This window comes from Corythoichthys intestinalis, chromosome 7, assembly GCF_030265065.1.
Source record: "Corythoichthys intestinalis isolate RoL2023-P3 chromosome 7, ASM3026506v1, whole genome shotgun sequence".
NCBI classification, from domain to species: domain Eukaryota; kingdom Metazoa; phylum Chordata; class Actinopteri; order Syngnathiformes; family Syngnathidae; genus Corythoichthys; species Corythoichthys intestinalis.
Window position 1 is genome coordinate 23,324,925 of NC_080401.1, and position 21,541 is coordinate 23,346,465.

Below are 21,541 nucleotides of genomic sequence, written 5' to 3' on the forward strand. Positions count from 1 at the left end.
AAAAAAGAGAGTGTGTGTATAATGTAAACATAACACGAGTCATACACCCATGCTTTTTATGGAAAATAATTTAATTTTTTTTCTTCTTCTGATAGTAGTAACGTTGAGCTTTATCTGTGGGTTTAGGCACCTTTATTTAGAATATTTCACTTATATTTTGTCTTTTTTTTTAATTATTATTATTTTCACTTAAAATTATACTTATGTTTCAATTTGCTAATATGTTTTTAAATAAAAATCTTGTTCAATGGAAAAAAGGTTTTTTTTTATGGCTTATGGTTATTATACCGTGATGGCAACCCGGACGAAGACTGGAAACTGGTCTCGTGATTGGCTGATGATGAAAACGGAAGCAAAACAGGAACAAATTTGCGACGCCTCATTCATCTTTTAAAATGGGAAAATCTCCGCTTAACCATTAAGATCCGTTTTAAAGGTATTTCCTGTATGTTTCTTTAATATCTATTGAAATATTGGGGCCATTTCATGAATAATTGAAGTGCAAATCCTACATTGTACACTTTAAGTGTAGTGCAGCACAAAAATGCAATGGTCAAGTTTTAATTTGATTTGAGTGTGAATATGTTAAAAAAAAAAATAAACATCACACTGAAACACTGCAGTATGCTGCAGTAGGGGTTGAATAATTTTGAACACAACTTTTTTTTTTTTTTCTCCAGTGACGGGCGCTATAGGGTACCCTCTACTTTCAGAGCAATTGTTCAGAAGTGATACTGAAAAGACTTTTAATGGATTTGGTAGTGATTTGGAGTGAGTTTCAGAGTTTGGTTAACAAAGTCACTGTTTGTTCTGTTGTTTAGGCTGCAGGTATCTGAATAACTGTTCAAGTGTAACATATGCCCATTAAGCCTGTTTTTCTCCACTATATTGTTTTTACTGTTTATGTGCCTTTTAGTCCTGGTTGTATTGTAGACATTATTCAATGATTTATTTTACCAGTACTTTATTACATCAGTCAAAGATTATTCCTAGCCTCGCAGTTCTAAAGCCATTTTCTTACAGCAAAACAATTAGGAAGCACGTATTTGGGGTTTCTTAATGATAGATCTGTGTTGTCCTTTTAGAGGAGCCTTTTCAGAAATTGGCAGTGGAGACTCTGGAGGAGCTAGACTGGTGTCTTGACCAGCTAGAGACACTTCAAACAAGACACTCGGTCAGCGAGATGGCGTCCAATAAGGTGAGAATATGGACCATCTACAGTAATAAGGTGTTAGCAATGTTAATGTGGAAACTGTCAAATGAAAGATTACCTTTTTCTTTCTACTTTATGATTTACATTGGTTTCACCTATTTTAGATTTATTTTTATCGGGGAAAAATAGCTTTTTGGTGAAAAGATGTATTTTTAATAAGTGAGTTTGAGACTTCTGATGGCAAAAAAATAAAATAAATATTCACAAATTTTCAGCAGTATAACATTTTTATATAGTATTTAAAACAGCAACTGCTCATCAGAGTAATCTGGGTTAGATTCATGGAAGAGTCATTCTGGCAACAGTATTTTCAGATGTTGTGTGCTGCGGCTTATGTTTTTGATACACAGTCCAGTCCAGTCGGACTTAAGTTAGAGGCAGTGTGTATACGTGTGTGCAAACACTTGAGCTCATAAACTGAGATTTTACTGAAAGAGTTAACTCCATCCCTGACTGCGTCTTTCCTCCTCTGTTTCTGAGTTGGCGAGTCAGCTCCCTCTCTTCTGCCCAGCCTCTGAAGGGGGCCAATCTGATTGGACAGAGAGGAGCAGACGCTCTGTATGCTGGGGGAGGGACGTACTGTAGATACCTCACTCAGCTTTTTTATGTTTCCCATTGACAGTTTTTGAAAGTACTTGAATGGGCGACATCAGTCGCTCCTATTCTCCCCTTTAACACATCACATTTCCAGTCATCTCTACACCCCCACCCCCCTCATTTCTCTGAGAACTCGCCCAACCTCTGGATCACTGTCACGTTTTGGGAAACTTACTTTCTTGGGCTTTTTTTTTCTTGCAACCATCCCTGCTGAGTGTAAAGCTGCGCTGGGAGTAGTTAGAGCCTGCTGGAACTGAGCAAGCAATGACTTTTTCTGCCCATTGGATTGGATTTTAAGATGAGAAAGATCAGCATGGCATGCCTATGTTGGTCCTCAAGCGTTGTCTGTGCCAGAGACTCAGACAGGTGAGCGTCCTTTGTTTACATGTTTATATTGATCATTAGTGCAGACTTTGCAGTTGGCTGTTGGACAAACGAACACAAACGAATGAGCTGAACATGTGTGTTCAAAATCTGCCATATACATTTTTACAGAATAGGCAGGGAAAAAAAACAATCACCCTTGGAAGGACATGAATGAATGATTGAGACAATTAAACTAAACTAGGTAGTACAGAGAAAATATTGTCGCGGCTAAGTTATCATCTATGCTTATCTGTGACTATGTCACACATACTGTATCTGTGTTACCACTGCACCATTCCAGTATTCTCAGTCATCTAGATATCCTCCCTCTTGCTCCACGTGCCATTGTTGTTACATAACTGCTATGCTGTGGTACAACTTAAATGCTGAATACTTTGGGGGTTTTGGGTGGGAAATTACTTTTCAGGTGTGTAAAACATCTTCCCCATGGAGCATTAAGCATAGCGGAGTGTGGTGGACATAATAATGATCTTGCATCTTTTTTACAAATATACTAAAAAAAAATTATGATTGACTGTTTATTATGGTTTCAAGTAGCAGAATCCCAATTGTGCTTTCCTATTAGTTAGTTCCATATGCTGTAGTTTGGTGTGCATATTGACACAATTATTGCAATAACCAGCGCTTGGTTAATATTTTTCTTTTTTTCTCTGTGTTCACACAGTTTAAGAGAATGCTAAACCGAGAACTGACTCAACTGTCAGAGACCAGCCGCTCAGGGAATCAAGTGTCAGAGTTCATTGCCAATACCTTCCTCGGTGAGTTTTCACACGGAGCAAAAATGCTAAATAACCATAAACTGTTAGGGAGTGCGGACGGGAGGGGATCCCAGACCAGGCAACGACACGACAGGCTGTGAACAACAAATGTTTTTATTGTCTAGCTGGAATAATCCAGACTAGAGAGAGGCAGATAATGCTCAAGGGAGAATCAGGCGTGATGACCCGAGGAGGGGCGTGCAGAAACAGGTCCTGGGATGAAAGCAAAAATCATAGACAAAAATGTAAGCAAGGCGTGATGCACCTGACAGCAGAACTAGATGAGGTGATCTGGCGACAAGGCGAAGCGTCCACTGGCTTACAGTGTATCACAAAAGTGAGTACACCCCTCGCATTTCTGCAGATATTTAAAGGGTATGACAACACCTGGGGAAATGCTAATATTCCATCATTTATCCATCAGTGCATGCCTTTTGAATTCATATCATTTCACTTCGTGTAATTACACACATCGCAACACCAAGAAAATGATAGAAATTAGGTCGATTGTCAGGCTAAAACGACCCTCCCCCGAGATGCCGGAAATCTAGCATATTGTGTGCGTGACGTCACTATAAGGAAACAACCGGCTCAGTGCTTAATACTGAATGGCGGCGATGATGGCGGACAATTTTGTTTCTAGTTGCAGCGACGAATCCGACATAACGAACATTCTTCTAATGGTGACGAGGAGAGTTATGAACCTGTCTTTGGTGTTTTGGGTTATCAATTTAAGACCAAACGAAAGCCAATGCAGCCTAATGAAAGGATCATTGAGGGGAGCAATAACACTGATGAAACACCGGCGGCAACAGAAACACCGAATGGTTTGTTTTGCATTTCTTTTTGTAAAGCTGATACACCGTGACCGCAAATAAAGTAATGTATAGAATAATTATCATTTAATGTGCTATCATCGGTTTTCGCTCTGCAAACCGACACAAATATGAATGGGATTAGAGGATTTGTTCTATATATTTTACGAGCGATAATTTATACGTGTGTCCAGTCCTATATCCAATGCGTGATATGTTTTTTATTATAAAAGAGTACTCACTCTGGCCATTTCCCTCCTTTGCTTTGCCTTGGGTGGTGGGGTGGTCTCATCAGAGCCAGTCATCGTCCTCTTTCTTGTTATCTCGGGACATTTAGGTGGCTGCGCGTGTAGGTGGGCACCGCATCTCCTTTCAGCAGCAATTTCTCTGCAAAACCTGATTTCATTTGTCCATAGTTCGTATAACTTTCAGGTGTAAAATGCGCACCACATAAAACCGCGCCGGAGGCTGGGTCTGCAAAATTAGCCCTCTTAGCACTGACGAACTTTACTCATTGTCTGTGTAGTCCAGCTCTTTTTCTCGCGTTCGGGAACTCATGGGTACTACATTGCGACAAATGGCTATTTGTAGACCACATAGCATGACAGGTTTGAACCATTTTAGCGATTTTTTGATGAAACACGAACGCAACTCTCTCGTCGATAAACAACAATGGCACCTGCCTCGACCTTTTGTTTCCTTGTTATGACGTCTCCGCCCCATTCGGCTGTTTCCGGAATACTTTCGGAAATATTCGTAATTTTCGATCTATTTTCGATAATTGCTCATGAATGCGATTTATTTTTTTGTTAACTTTATTAATATTTGTTATCTTGCCACATAACGGTTCTATTGATATCTCACAGTCCCTTAGTGTTTTCATACCCTTTAAGTATATCTTTTCATGGGACAACTGACAAAATGACACTTTGACACAATGAAAAGTAGTCTGTGTGCAGCTTATATAATATATTTAATTGAGTTTGAGTTAATTTATTTTCCCCTCAAAATAACTCAAAATATAGCCATTAATATCTAAACCTGCTAAACCCCTGGCAACAAAAGTGAGTACACCCCTTAGTAAATACGTACATCCCTAAATGTCCAAATTTAGTACTGCTTGTCATTTTCCCTCCAAAATGTCATGTGGCTCGTTACAGGAGTGCAGAAGAGGTGTGTGTGGGGGGGGGGGGTGTTCAGCCTGTTAGTGCTGGGACCATACGCCACACTCTACATCAAACTAAAGTGCATGGCTGTCACCCCAGGAGGGAGCCTCTTCTGAAGACGGTAGACAGTAATCCATGTGCTTTGTTGACATGTCTTCAGCAAACTGTTTGCGGACTTTCTTGTGTATTGTCTTCAGAAGAGGCTTCCTCCTGGGGTGACAGCCATGCACACAAATTTGATGTAGAGTGCGGTGTATGGTCTGAGCACTAATAGGCTGATCCCCCACCTTTTCAATCTCTGCAGCAATGCTGACAGCACTCCTGTAAAGAGTCACATGACATTTTGGAGGAAAAATGACAAGCAGTACTCAATTTGGACATTTAGGGATGTACGTCTTTACTATGCGGTGTACTCACTGCTGGAGAAAGTATTTGGAGGTATCAAAGATATATATCATTAAATAAAGGAAAATAAAATAAATTTGCTTCATTGCTGCTACACACTCGTTCTGAAGTCTCCATTGATATCCCGCATCACATTGAGTACAGTGCATTTGAGTGTGTGTGTGAGTAGTTTGGAGTTTAATCAAGCGAACAGTATACTAACAATGTAGTATTTAAATGAATACCTGTGCATTTGCTGTGGTTTAGTACTATACGTTTATAGCATGACCACATCCTCTTTTTGTCACTTTTTTCCTCGCGACTTCCACATCCCCTCTGCCAGTCGCCGTTTAATCCTGCCGGGAGCGACTTCGCTCGTCATCGTCGCCGCTAGAACTCGGTCCACTTGCCTGGCTCCCATTCGATTCCACTTGTTGCACAAGAAAACACTGAGTTTTATTTTACGCTGTAAGAGAGATTGTAATAGCCTTGTAAAGTGCTTTACAAGTAAGAAAATGAAAATGGACTAGCTTTTTGTTGTTGCTTTTTTTATACCTGTAGTGAATAAATCCAGTTTTATTTCTTTAAATACTCACCTAAAATCAATGGAACCTTTCCGCACATTAGATTAGGTGCACCTTTATTCTTCTTCATACTGTTTTTTTTTTTTCTTCTCTTGTGTTGTTCCGAGTTATGTGTTCAATGCTGCAAGGTTTTTCAAGATTCTAGCCGTTCTCTGTTAGAAGCGGAAAGAAGACCAAAACATATACATTCCAATATTGTGCAAATACTATAAGTATATAAGAGTATTCTCCAATTATATTTGTCTGTCTGAGAGCAGAAAATTGTTTGATTTGACTGGACTATTTAATTTAACTAAATATTAGTGAATGGTGAAATTAACACTAGAACAGATCTGGAATCGAACTAATAGGTTTTCTGTAGATGAGAGCTGTGAGGATTGCTTCTTAAAGGGGATGTTTCGGCAAAGGGGGTGTGAGACATCAATAGAACCGTTATGCGCCAAGATAACAAATATTGATAAAGTTAACAAAAAAATCAATCACATTAATGAGCAATTATCGAAAATAGATCGAAAATGACGAACACTACCGAAAGTGTTCCGGAAACAGCCGAATGGGGCGGCGACGTCACGACAAGTGATTGAAAGTCGAGGCGGAGCTAGGTGCCATTGTTTTTTAACGACGAGAGAGTAGCGTTGGGGTTTGTTTGACCAAAACATCACAACAATGGTTCAAAACTGCTGTGCTATGTGGTGTACAAATAGTTGTTTATCGGAATATAGTATCCATGAGTTCCTGAACGCGAAAAAAAAAGCTGGACTACACAGAAAATGGGTAAAGTTCGTCCGTGCAAAGAGGGCTAATTTTCTAGACACAGCCTCCGGCACGCTTTTCTGTGGTGCGCATTTTCCAACTGAAAGCTTCTCGAACTATGGACAAGAGAAATCGGGTTTTGCTAAAAAATTGCTGCTCAAAGGAGATGCGGTGCCGACCATAGATGCACAGCCACCTAAATGTCCCGAGATATCAAGAGAGAGACGATGACTGCTAAAGGAGGCTAAAGCTACGCAAAGAAGGGAGCAGCCAAGCTTGAAATGGCCAGAGTGAGTACTCTTTTATAATTAATAAAAAAAAATGTCACGCCTTTGGATACAGGACTCGACACATGTATAAATGATCGTTCGTAAAATATATAGAACAAATCCTCTGATCCCGTTCATATTTGTGTCTGTTGGCAGAGCGAAAAGCTATGATAGCGCAATAAATTATAATTATTCTATGCATTCCTTTATTTTGCAGTCACGGTGTATCAGCTTCACAAAAAGAAATGCTAAACAAATCATTGGTGTTTCCCACACCATCTGCTGCCGATGTTTCATCAGTGTCATTGCTCCCCTCAATGACCGTTTCATTACGCTGCATTGGCGTTCGTTTGGGCTCAAATTGGTCACCTATAACACCGATTAAAGCTTTGCAACTCTCCTCGTCACCATTAGATGAACATTCGTTACGTCCTTCTACGTCGGATTCGTCGCTGAAACTAGAAACGAAATTGTCTGCCATCATCGCCGCCATTCAGTATTAAAGCACTGAGCCTTTTTCTTGTTGAAGAAACAGCCCTCACTGCCAACTCTGAATTCTCTTTTATTGACAACGAGCGGTGTTTCTTCATGAGGGAACCTGGAATATGTGCAGGACGAACACAATGCATCAGCATAAACAGCTCAAAACACCCCTAATCCTCCCCACACTAGAAGGAATTATATTGATGCAGACAGGCGCTGCCCCCCTAGTGGCCGGTGGCACTCTCTTCACTTGACGTGACGTCACGCACACAATCTGCCAGATCTCGGGCGCCGGTCGTTTTAGCTTGACAATCGAGCCAAATTTCTCTCATTTTCTTGTGTGTAATTACACGAAGTGGCATGATATGAATACAAAAGGCATGCGTTTATGGATAAATGATGGAATATCAAAATTTTCCCAGGGCGCTACATCCCCTTTAAGCACACATTGAGAATGAGGATTTTTCATACCCTAAAAAAAAAAGGGGTGCGGTGACAGACAGCATTCCCGGACACATTGTGTGGCGTTGTCATAGCAACAGGGTGCAATATTATTAGAGGGCATGTTGCATCAATAGAAAAATCAGTCTACATCAGCCCTGCGAGCAGGATGGCGGTTATAACGATTAAGGAGGAAGCTGTCAGTCACACAATGTTTTGATATGGGTGTCTCGACGTCAAGCCTGGCTCTGCTTGGAGATGACCACCATGGTTTCTGCTGTGAGAAAAAGAAGGCACTATGAGAGAGGTGAGCGGGACCACACATCTACTTGTGTGATTCCAGCACTCCCCATTCTGCACATCCTTATGATGTCGAGCGTGTTTTTTGGCTCGGATATTGATGTCATTACTTACTAGTAAAAGCCATCCTTTGTAAATGCTGTGTAATTTACGTACGTGGATTTAATCTAAAAATCGCTGTCCCATTTTACGACTAAATTGGCACATGGAATAGAGAATGAAGATGAGTCACATATAGAGCAAACGTGCCTTCTTTGTGTCAACACATCATGATGTGGTAGTCATATTGATGCTTTCTTTTTGGTTTTAACTATGTTTTTGCATGACTAGCTACATTGGAAATTGACTGACTGTATGAGGTAGAATAATTGAAGTACCAAAACGCTCTGTTAAACGTAGGGGTTTTTGGGGTGTCTGTATTACATCTGGTCCAGTTTGCTAGCTTTTAATTATTAATCTAGAACCTACAGATTTTATCATTTATTTTATTATTTAGGTTTTGTTTGAGCAAAACCCAATTGGGAGCATATTGCTATTTAAAAAATTCTGTGTGACCCACATTTGGAGTGTAGTGTCAGAAAGATTATTTGACAGGAACGGAAGTGAAGAAGTGTAAAGTCATTGTTTATTTCTACAGTGCTAATACATTTTTAACTACATATATGCTTTTAACAAACATACAAAAACAAAAAACAGCTGGGCAAGTTACTGCGATAAATAGTAGATGACACAAAGTATGTGTACCTTCACTCAACATCAATCAGTTAGCAATTTTGGCTGTCAATGATTTAACAGTTTTTATATTGTGGGAATTGTTTTTTTCTTTGTTACATTTATGTGAATTTAATTTTAGAAATGTTAAAGAAATACATAGACAGAGCATTTTATAAATTGACTTCCTTTGGTTGCTATTAGAGCTGTAAATATATTTTTTAAATCGATTTTTCTGTCTATGATTGCATCAATTAATTGAATAATAAGATGATAATACAGTATATTCAGCATTTAAATTTTTATCGCAAAAATATTTTTTTTGCCAATTGCTGTTCATTAACAAAATATTGTTGTTTATTTGGTATTTTTTCCATGATTAAACAAAACCAAATAAGGAACATTTAAGCAATATCAATAAAAAGAACTTCTGTTCTTATACTTATTAATGCATAGGCCTGCTAGTTTGAGACACACTTCTGAGGCTGCTGCATGTACAGGTGCATTCCATTGATTTCTGGAGTTATGATTCTGTTACTGGTTCATTTTGTAACATGCCAGAAAATAGGTAAACGTGTTGATCATTGTTTTCTGAAGAAAAAGCAGATGCTTGCACATAACTTATTTTGATTAATGACAAAGATCATCACTCTGCTTTCATCAAAGACTAAAGAAGCCAGCCAAAATGCACTGCTACCAGGCTCAAATAAGAGGTTTTGGACAATTTCATGATAAACAATGGCTCTAAACCATTAATTGATTAGATAAATATGTATGGTTTAGCTTGATGGTTGGCTAGTTGTTATTTGTCGGAAATTGAAACTACAGTGGTACCTCAACATACGATCGGTTCAACACACGATGTTTTCGACATCCGACGTAAAATTTGACTCTCCATTTGTTTCTACATCTGACAACATGCTCTAAATACGACGATCTATGACAGCACCGCAGTTTGTTTTCCCGCAAGATGCATGCATGGCAGATTTTCTTGTGAGAGGAATCAACATGGGTTCCAACAATGCTAGTGAAGGTGGGGGGAAAAAAGTGATGCTTATCGTTACGATTGACGTGAAGATATGATAGAAAAATATGAATGTGGGATGCATCCGTGATATGTCTCGCACAACAATACAGCCATGACTGTCCTCCTCCGTTCGCCAGTCTTTATAAGTTAAGGTGGCAATTATTATTGTGGTAACATCGCCAAAGAAATCGCCAGCTTTGTCAGGTTTCTAATCATTTATTACATCAACACTTAGCCTAGTGTCCCCCGCAGCAAGTAAATAAAGTGAAAGTGAAACTAGAAAGGCTCACTCTAAAATCAACCACGAGATGCGTTCACGTACACCACGCAAACACATTTGCCACAGGTATTATTATTGTTATCGCTATTAATATATTATTATTCTGATTTTTATTCATAATGTGTTTTTGTTTTTGTTTTTGGTCTTTGTAATTGATATTTGCAATAGTAACATCAATATTTATTGTATTTTTTCGGGCAGTGGAACGAAATAATGGAATTATAATGTATTCTTATGGGAAAATCCTGCTCGACATAAAACCATTTCGACCTACAAACAAGGTCTTGGAATGAATTATCTTCGTATGTAGATGTAGATGTAACACTGTATACCACTATACCAGGGGTCGGGAACCTTTTTGACTGAGAGAGCCAAAACATCCAACATATTATAAAACATGATTCCACGAGAGCTATACAGTGTGTGTGTGTGTGTGTGTATATATGTACTGTATATACTGTACATACATACAGTAAGGCAAATAAGTATTTAGTCAACCACCAATTGATTTCTCCTGCTTGAAAAGATTAGAAAGGCCTGTAATTGTCAACATGGTTAAACCTCAACCATGAGAGACAGAAAGTGAGGGGGGAAAAAAAGAAAATCACATTGTTTGATTTTTAAAAATTTCCAAATTAGAGTGGAAAATAAGTATTTGGTCACCTACAAACAAGCAAGATTTCTGGCTGTCAAAGAGGTCTAACTTCTAACGAAGTCTAATGAACCTCCACTCGTTACCTGTATTAATGGCACCTGTTTTAACTCATTTTCGGTATAAAAGACACCTGTCCACAATCTCGGTCAGTCACACTCCAAACTCCACTATGGCCATGACCAAAGAGCTCTCGAAGGACACCAGAGACAAAATTGTAGACCTGCACCAGGCTGGGAAGACTGAATCTGCAATAGGTAAAATGCTTGGTGTAAAGAAATCAACTGTGGGAGCAATTATTAGAAAATGGAAGACATACAAGACCATTGATAATCTCCCTCAATCTGGGGCTCCGGTCAAGATCTCACCCTGTGGCGTCAAAATGATAACAAGAACGGTGAGCAAAAATCCCAGAACCACACAGGGGGACCTGGTGAATGACCTACAGAGAGCTGGGACCACAGTAACAAAGGCTACTATCAGTAACACAATGCGTCACCAGGGACTCAAATCCTGCACTGCCAGACGTGTCCCCCTTCTGAAGCCAGTACACGTCCAGGCCCGTCTGCGGTTCGCTAGAGAGCATTTGGATGATCCAGAAGAGGACTGGGAGAATGTGTTACGGTCTGATGAAACCAAAATAGAACTTTTTGGTAGAAACACAGGTTCTCGTTTTTGGAGGAGAAAGAATACTGAATTGCATCCGAAGAACACCATACCCAATGTGAAGCATGGGGGTGGAAACATCATGCTTTGGGGGTGTTTTTATGCAAAGTGACCAGGACGACTGATCTGTGTAAAGGAAAGAATGAATGGGGCCATGTATCGAGAGATTTTGAGTGAAAATCTCCTTCCGTCAGCAAGGGCATTGAAGATGAGACGTGGCTGGGTCTTTCAGCATGAAATGATCCTAAACACACAGCCAGGGCAACAAAGGAGAAGAAGCATTTCAAGGTCCTGGAGTGGCCTAGCCAGTCTCCAGATTTCAACCCGATAGAAAATGTGTGGAGGGAGTTGAAAGTCTGTGTTGCCCAACGACAGCAACAAAACATCACTGCTCTAGAGGAGATCTGCATGGAGGAATGGGCCAAAATACCAGCAAAAGTGTGTGAAAAGCTTGTGAAGAGTTACAGAAAACGTTTTGCCTCAGTTATTGCCAACAAAGGGTACATAACAAAGTATTGAGATGAACTTTTGGTATTGACCAAATACTTATTTTCCACCATGATTTGCAAATAAATTCTTTAAAAATCAAACAATGTGATTTTCTGTTTTTTTTCCCCCACATTCTGTCTCTCATGGTTGAGGTTTACCCATGTTTACAATTACAGGCCTCTCTAATATTTTCAAGTGGGAGACCATGCACAATTAGTGGTTGACTAAATACATATTTGCCACACTGTATATACAGTATATACTGTATGTATATTATATATAAGGTTCTGTTTCCAGCTTGTCAGAGTCTGTTTTGTAAGCACGGTTCCTCTGTGAGCACTGTGAGTGAGGGGCACGCTCAGCTTTTACGAGCAGTCGCCGAGTTGTGAGTAAATTAAATCTGTAGAAAACAATAATGAAAGCCAGAAATCGTTACCTGGAATGTTACAATCATTGCTCAGTTGCGCACTTACCACCTGGAAAATAACAAATAGAAATATGGTGTGCTTGGTGCGTATGTATCCTGGGAGAGGAAATCCCATCCAGGGGGCCATGTGAATAACAGTGGCCGAGACAGGTGGAGCGTTTCAGTGCAGCCGTTTCATGAGTCCCGCTCTCTTGGAAGTGGCGACAATTTTGACAGGCGAAAAAGTCATGGAGGTCAAACTGATTGTGAACCTCTATCTATATTTCTCCTTCGCATTTTTATATACTACAGTTCGCTCTGCATTGAGTTGGTAGGGGCCAGCCCCGCTGCTGGCTGAGCCGAGACTTATCGCGCGAGAGGAGCTCTGTACTAACACTCATCTCTCTGCAATCCACAACGGGAAGACCACCAATAGGCACATAATTGAAGCATATTATTACGACGTACGTTTGAAGGTCCAAAAAAATGTGTGAATGCTCAATCAGCTCATCACAGCTCGTTCATGTCCAGCGACCCAGCCAGTTTCACATTTAAAATTATGGTTTGGCGTTGAGCTATACGCACTCATCAAAAGAGCCAGATACAGCTCGCGACTCCTGCACTATACAATATGTACTCTGAATGATTACTAGTGTACATGCAGGATATTGGCCCCATAGGTCCGCTTAGTCCTTGATAACTTGCATTTTTAGATTTCCAAAAGTCGGACAGAATGCATAACATCATGCATAAAGTACAGTCCAGTAATATTTTGTGATTAATAGTTTACAATGCATTATGTTCTAATTGCAGAAAAACAACATGATGTGGAGATCTTGTCTCCACCGCCTAAAGAGAAGGAGAAGAAGAAGAGGCCCATGTCACAGATCAGTGGTGTGAAAAAGGTGACACAGAGCCCCAGCCTTGCATCTACCTGCATCCCACGTTTTGGAGTAACCACACCACAGGAAAACCTGCTAGCCAGTGTGCGTTTTCAAAAACAAACAAAACTCAGAAAGAATGAGAAGCATATGTTGATAACATGTAATGTTTTACTTCCTCAGGAGATTGAGGACCTTAATCGTTGGGGTCTGGATGTATTCAAGATAGCAGAGCACTCTGGAAACCGCCCTTTGACGGTCATCATGTTCTCCATCTTTCAGGTATGAACACCTTAACCAAATACACCACTAAGAAAGTTTTGGGCTAAGGATTAAAACGTTCCACCAATGGAAAACATTTAGAGGTACAGTGAGCATCGGTTCATCATAGAAAGTATGTTCCACACCAATGCGTAATGAGCAAAGATTTGGACTTTATAGACATATTAGGGGAAAAAAGGTTTACATGCTTTAAATGCGTATTACAGTGATCTCTCGTTTTTCGCGGTTAATGGGGATCCCTCCACCCCGCAGTCCCCTGCGCGAAAAACAGCGAACTAAAGGTGTAGCTTATTTACATTTTAATTTGAAAAAAAATTGGGGGGAGGGGGGTTCAATGTATTTATTCAGATTTAACAGCATTGGAAGGAGATACATACAAGACATGTTTTTTCCCCTATTTTACCCCAAAGTATAATAAAAAATATAAAAAACTAAGGCAAAAACAACAAAAAACCCCTCATGTATACAGAGTGTTCCAAAATGGTTGACCCCACTCTAAATGCCCATATCTCAGAAACTACTTGATGGATCTTACTGAAACTAAATACACTTTATGTTGAAGGTCATAAGTTTTATTGGTTACATTTACAAAGAAAAGTACAAATATATGTTGGTTCTATGACAGATTTTCATAAATGTTCAATATGAGCACCGCCTGTGACTCTGCACATGTTGAGTCAGTATTCGAGCTCGTGCCAAACTCGCTGAAATTTCTCTCTAGGTGGTGCCTTCTTTGCAAAATTATTGAAGAAGGCACGCTGCACTGTCTTCGGAGCATACTCTAACACGCAAATGGCTTTTCTTTTGAAGTGAATGGCAATTCTTAACCTGAAAAGATAGAAATGCCAAACGTTACACACAAAAATGTTTCTACACAAGCTATAAAAAGTTGAGGTCATTCCAACGAAAATTGTCAAAATTATTGGCCTACGAAATGGGGTCAAACATTTTGGAACAGCCTGTATTTTAATAAATGGTTTTTAGCACCGTAAATGTAATAATTATGATATAAATGAGTATTATATGAAAGGAAACAATGATTTCTACATGTATGCGTGCATATATCTTAACTTTTTAAAATAAAATACTGCATTTATGTATTTATTTTAATAGAAAAATATCTGTGATGGACTGAGGGCACGAAGTTTAAAAAAGCGGGATATAGCAAGGGATCACTGTAAAACATAAATCATGAGACATTTTTTAAAAGTATTTTCAAAATAATCCTTAGCGTCTGCCAACCAATGTGCCGTTGTAAGATGGAAAATTTGGGAGAATTCATTATTCGATGATTTCTCTAAATTAGCCCTAAAAATTGGGTTACATGGTATCCACTTTTGTGATATTTTTGTTTGGTTGTCTGCTGTGCTATTGTTTTCCAATGTAAAATCTGAATATGCATTTGCTCAATAAGGTTGAAAAAAACTGCCCTATCAAATGTTCTCATTATCAAAGTAGAAGACGCCCTCACTCACACAGTTCACTAGATAGGAAGCAAAGTAGAAGACACTTTGAACACATTGTAATTTTAATTTACACACTAAAAGGTGCCAAAGGTAGTTCATTAACTTCACTCTAACATTGCCTGTAAATTAGCATGAATGGGCAAAGGGAAATTAGCATAGCTTTTGTCATAATTAAAGCTTCAAACTGCTACTTTAAAGGGAACCACGGATAGAAGGATGTGTAGTTCTTAACAGATACACATTATTGTGAGTTAAAATAATTTAATATTAAAATCCCTCTTGATGTTTTCATTTTGTAAGATTAGTTCAACTAGTAGGTCGCCATTGTTGTTGACGTCACAGGGCGGTGATGTCACTGGGTTACGCTGCCAGGCTTCCAGAATATGACTCTAGCGACATAAACATGTCATCTGTTCAGCCCTTTCAATTTGAACCCGAGAGGAACATTAACGAGCATGACAGCACTGTCGATATTTCACAAAACGAACAGCAAAAACAAAACAAAGTGAACAGGAAAGACAGGATGAGACAAGACTAAATTAGGACTAAACCAGTGTTCTGCCAAAATGTGCTACATCAGCGAGACGTGCTACAAAAGGTGAATTTGACACCCAAAGTACTACTGTGCGCTTTCAGCTTCTTTTGTTTAGATACATAAAGACAGAACATATGACAGATGCTTTAAGAAAATACTTAAACGTAGTAATATCAAATAAGGGTGGTTTAAATACGCTACGTGACTAATGTGGTCAAAATATCTGCTTTAAAGCTACCACAAGAAAACTCAGTACTTAAAATTAGGAGAGCGAAACATATGCAAAAAGTATTTTAAGGCGATGAAAAGGTAATAAAAGTCTTACTAAAAACACAAATAGTAAGTACTCACCGCTTTTAACCGATGTGTGCATGTGTTAGACGTCTCGCCGCGTAGGAAGGAATTGCAGAACGGTAGTGTTCATCTAGTGACAGTGACAAACTACGTCATCACCCCGAGCGTCCATTGCGTGCATAAAACATGGCGCCCTCCGTAGGTCAAAACATGTACTATAGATTTTTAAATCAATGCCAATATTTAATGTGTTTCTAATGACGTATTTTAGTTAAATAGAACATTTGTGGCTTGTTTGAGCCTACAAGTCTTTAAGTCCGAAGTTCCCTTTAAGACATGATTTTGAGTTTCATTTTGTTCTCAAATCAATCTGCATCTTCAACTTATAGTCAACATGAATTCTCTGTGAATCTTTCCAGGAGCGAGATTTACTAAAGACATTTAGGATCCCCATTAACACCTTCATCACGTTCATGATGACTTTAGAGGACCATTACCGTGCTGATGTAGCTTATCACAACAACATCCATGCAGCAGATGTTGTGCAGTCCACACACGTCCTCCTGTCTACTCCTGCTCTAGAGGTAAACTATTTAGTAATTTCGAATCAAATGTGACTCATCTTTTGAAAAAAAAAAAATCTAATATGAGTAAGCCCTCTTGAAATCAATGTGTTTTTTTTCCTCCCATTTATTTCCAGGCTGTATTCACAGATCTTGAAATCATGGCTGTTTTGTTTGCCAGTGCCATTCATGATGTGGACCACCCTGGCGTTACAAACCAGTTCCTTATCAACACAAGTAGGTCTTTAGCTCTTTGTGAACATATTTGTGAACATATTTAGTTTCAAGACTAGGAATCGGAGTATTCATATGCTTTTAATCATTTTCATGATGTGCGAAAAACTTTTTGTATTTAGTTTTCTCTGTCAAAAGGATGTTATTGTAACCATGTATAGTGCAAGATCATTGTGAAAACTCACACAAGACATGAACTGCATCACAAATTCGGCCTTTGTATGCATTTGACTAGCAGTCAATGTGGTATCGTTTGGCGCTGTGTAAAACACACAGCACTGTCTAAATGTTTGGTTGAGAGTCTGGAAGTTTGTTGCGTGACTTTCCTTGCCACATACATCCTGTATTTGAAGCAGCTTCCACCTTTCCCTTTACAGGTTCCGAGTTAGCATTAATGTATAATGATGCCTCAGTGCTAGAGAACCATCACCTTGCCGTGGGATTCAAATTGCTTCAAGGTGACAACTGTGACATCTTCCAGAACCTCAGCAAGAAACAGCGAGATTCCCTCCGCAAGATGGTGATAGACATGGTGAGACATAGCTGCCAAGTGTCTTTACTGCCTTTTCCCCCATAGTTTACGAAGGAAATATAATCAGCAGCCTTCCCTCTTGAACATGTTTGTAATGTATCACCTCTGATATTATCATCAGGTGCTGGCCACAGATATGTCCAAACATATGAACTTCTTGGCCGACATGAAGACAATGGTGGAGACCAAGAAAGTGACCAGTTTAGGAGTTTTGCTGCTTGATAACTATTCAGATCGAATCCAGGTTAGAACACCTTCCTTTGACGTAATTGCAGTTGTTGCCCGGTACAGTGATGTTTTTCATAAAATGGCTAGATGTAACTCTCAGTATCTTAAAATGTTTTTGTCATCCAGAATGTAATACAGTGGGGCAAATAAGTATTTAGTCAACCACTAATTGTGCAAGTTCTCCCACTTGAAAATATGTGATAGTATATTAGAGAGACCTGTAATTGTCAACATGGGTAAACCTCAACCATGAGAGACAGAATGCGGAAAAACAACCCAGAAAATCACAGTTTGATTTTTAAAGAATTTATTGTCAAATCATGGTGGAAAATAAGTATTTGGTCAATACCAAAAGTTCATCTCAATACTTTGTTATGTACCCTTTGTTGGCAATAACAGTGGCCAAACTTTTTCTGTAACTCTTCAAAAGCTTTTCACACACTGTTGCTGGTATTTTGGCCCATTCCTCTATGCAGATCTCCTCTAGAGCAGTGATGTTTTGGTGCTGTCATTGGGCAACACGGACTTTCAACTCTCTCCACAGATTTTCTATGGAGTTGAGATCTGGAGACTGGCTAGGCCACTCCAGGACCTTGAAATGCTTCTTACGAAGCCACTCCTTTGTTGCCCTGGCTGTGTGTTTGGGATCATTGTCATGCTGAAAGACCCAGCCACGTCTCATCTTCAAAGCCCTTGCTGATGGAAGGAGAGTTTCCCTCAAAATCTCTCGATACATGGCCCCATTCATTCTTTCCTTTACACAGATCAGTCGTCCTGGTCCCTTTGCAGAAAAACAGCCCCAAAGCATGATGTTTCCACACCCATGCTTCACAGTGGGTATGATGTTCTTCAGATGCAATTCAGTATTCTTTTTCCTCCAAACAAGAGAACCTGTGTTTCTACCTAAAAGTTCTATTTTGGTTTCATCTGACCATAGCACATTCTCCCAGTCCTCTTTTGGATCATCAAAATGCTCTGTAGCGAACCGCACACGGGCCTGGACGTGTACTTTCTTCAGCAGGAAGACACGTCTGGCAGTGCAGGATTTGAGTCCTTGGCGGCGCATTGTGTTACTGATAGTCGCCTTTGTTACTGTGGTCCCAGCTCGCTGTAGGTCATTCTCTAGGTCCCCCCATGTGGTTCTGGGATTTTTACTCACCGTTCTTGTTATCATTTTGACGCCACGGGGTGAGGAGGGAGTTGAAAGTCCGTGTTGCCCAACGACAGCCCCAAAACATCACTGCTCTAGAGGAGATCTGTATGGAGGAATGGGCCAAAATACCAGCAACAGTGTGTGAAACGCTTGTGAAGAGTTACAGAAAACGTTTGGCCTCAGTTATTGCCAACAAAGGGTACATAACAAAGTATTGAGATGAACTTTTGGTATTGACCAAATACTTATTTTCTACCGTGATTTGCAAATAAATTCTTTAAAAATCTAACAATGTGATTTTCAGGTTTTTTTTTTCCACAGTCTGTCTCTCATGGTTGAGGTTTACTCATGTTGATAATTATAGGCCTCTCTAATATTTTCAAGTGGGAGAACTTGCACAATTAGTGGTTGACCAAATACTTATTTGCCACACTGTATGTGATCGCTATAGCCCTTGGTCATCTTTGTGAAACTTTTCAAAGGCCTCATTAAATGGTACAACCCCGGCTTTCTTGGCTGGCTTTAGAATTGAATGGGCCGATTCAATCGCAGCTCACACGTCCTCGTACTCTTTTAAAACACCATTGAAGCGATTGTGATCTTTTAAGTGGCTTATTAAGATGTGTTATAGCTCAACACTTTTTTCACTCCTCGTGGAACTTCGGTTTTGCATTTGTTACAAATTGCGAGTGAAGCGTTTTCCACTGACAACCTAAAAGAATTTCACTCTACCGACGCCATGGTTTTTTTTTTTAGCACAATGCCATAGTTTTAGTTCTACGTCACAGAAGGGAGCGCTTGATTTATGGCACAACTCCCCCTTCTTCTCTCACACACAATCACTGATAAATTGGACTGGCAAAACAGGAGTGGAAACAAACGCACTCATCCCAATCCACCGACACGGCGCCAAAATAATTATACTGTATATTATCGGGCCTAGTAATAATTTTATTGTATTTATTGGGATGACATCATAATTCCTATTATCGGACTGATAATTATGGGACCAATAATTGTCATGTAGCCTACCTATACTAAGTAAATAATGTTAACTTGATAAAATCAGTTGTAAGTTTGCAGGCAAAATGTGTGTTTCTAAGTAAACTGAACATGCACTGTTACTGTGTGTGAGCTTAGCCCTGGCCTCACTCCTCCCTCATTGAAATAACTCAAGTTTCGAGTCCCGCTTTATTTTTTTATGCAGGTTGACCCCCCCACCCCACCCTAAAAAAAAAATAAAATAAAATAAACCTTAAATTTGGAAAGAAATATAAATATCTTGATTTTTTTTTTCTTTTCGAAATAAAAAGAGACTGCAGCTAAAGATACAGTAGTTATAGGTACAGTATCTTTTTATTTCAACAAAAAAAAATAAAATGACACCTTTTTTGAGTGGGGTGGGTCACCCTGTATATGTACATAATAATGTCCAGTTTACTTAAAATCTTTACACAGCTTAATGCAGTAATTCTCAGGGGGGCGCAGAGCGATGCCGGGGAACCTTGGGGAACACAAATTTTGGCCGTACTAGAATAAAATGTAATTCCACATCCATTCAATGGGTGGCAGTGGCGCTTTCATTTTCAGAGTGTGCGCAGTATTTTTTAACCGAACAAGAGCTCACAGCAAAGTTGGAGTTATGAAGAGCTAAAACGAGTAAATATGACAAAGCGTATGTTCCGTTTAGCTTTTGGCTTTAACTTTTAATCAAGTGGAAGACGAGGAAAGTTTTTTGTATCTAAAAAGGTTTGCAGCGGAGCCAAATAAATTAAGATGTCACTTAAAGATATTAACCGCTTGTAACTTATTATTTTTTTCAGCGAGCACTGTTAGCGTCATATAAGGAGGCATACCAAGTTGCTCAGTGCAAAATAACCCTACACCATAGCAAAGCAGCTACTACCTGCAGCCAAAAATTAAAAACTGTCCCTCTGTCCAATGACATTGTCGTTTTTGTTTTATTAGGTATTGTTTTTTCAAATTGTACTCATGAGTTAATTTTGCTAATCAATTTGAATTTATTATCATTTATTTTATTATTTATTAAATGGTCAAAAAATGTAAATCTAATTTTTAGTCTAGATGTAACTTTTAATTCATGGAAATTGATGTGCTTTGTCTTTTCTGTTACAAAATGTTAATAAAGCTATACGTTATTGTGAGTTGATATTTTTTTTTTCCTTTAATATTGAAAGGGACACCATGTATCACAGAAGTGTACTTATAATAGTAAACATTTTCTAGACAAATGAAGCTATTTACAGTGGCGGCAGAGAGTTGGAGGGGGCGCGAAAGGTTTACCTCTTCCTGGTTAACAGAAAATAATTAAGAACTACAGTTTACGAACATTTTTTAGATCTATGTCCAAAGTCGAGTTAAATTGTCTGTTCAATTTACTTAGCAGGTCCAGTTTACTTACAGTTTCTTTTGAAATACATTACTTCTCCAGGTTCTTCAGAATATGGTCCATTGTGCCGATCTGAGCAACCCAACCAAGCCTTTGGAACTTTACCGTCAGTGGACCGACCGCATCATGGTGGAATTCTTCACACAGGGAGACAGGGAACGCGATAAGGGCATGGAGATCAGTCCCATGTGTGACAAACACAACGCCTCTATTGAAAAAAGCCAGGTAATGCCCACTGCTACATGCTTTGAGATTGGTAGGCCACCTAGATGATATCTGACCAGTCTTTTTTTTGTTTGTTTGTTTGAAGTGCTGTATTTTCCAGACTATAAATCGCAATTTTTTCCCCAGTTTGGCTGAGCCTGCGATTTATGCTCAGATGTGACTTTATTTTTTCTTCGCGCTGACATCCACAAGAACGGCGCTCCAAGTGTGCCCTCTACAGTCAAAAAAGTGGTTAAGAAGTGTTACTGAAGATGAAATCTAATGGATTTGGTAGCTATTTGAGTTTTTGGTAAATAAAAACATGTATTTATTGTAATTTCCGGACTGTAGAGCGCACCCGACTATAAGCCACACTGC

General features: G+C 39.2%; 1 protein-coding gene across 8 annotated transcripts in view; it reads left to right on the forward strand.

Moving 5' to 3' along the window:
• The window catches only part of LOC130918526 (cAMP-specific 3',5'-cyclic phosphodiesterase 4D-like), a 172,059-nt gene that overhangs the window by 146,910 nt on the left and 3,608 nt on the right, over positions 1 to 21,541 (forward strand). For 7 of the 8 annotated variants that reach the window (XM_057840280.1, XM_057840282.1, XM_057840286.1 and 4 more), the window contains 9 exons: positions 1,086 to 1,198; positions 2,862 to 2,955; positions 13,195 to 13,367; positions 13,446 to 13,544; positions 16,259 to 16,423; positions 16,540 to 16,639; positions 17,014 to 17,168; positions 17,290 to 17,412; positions 21,002 to 21,184. In XM_057840280.1, coding sequence (XP_057696263.1) covers positions 1,086 to 1,198; positions 2,862 to 2,955; positions 13,195 to 13,367; positions 13,446 to 13,544; positions 16,259 to 16,423; positions 16,540 to 16,639; positions 17,014 to 17,168; positions 17,290 to 17,412; positions 21,002 to 21,184 — 1,205 coding nt within the window. The other variant, XM_057840287.1, reaches the window with a different exon arrangement.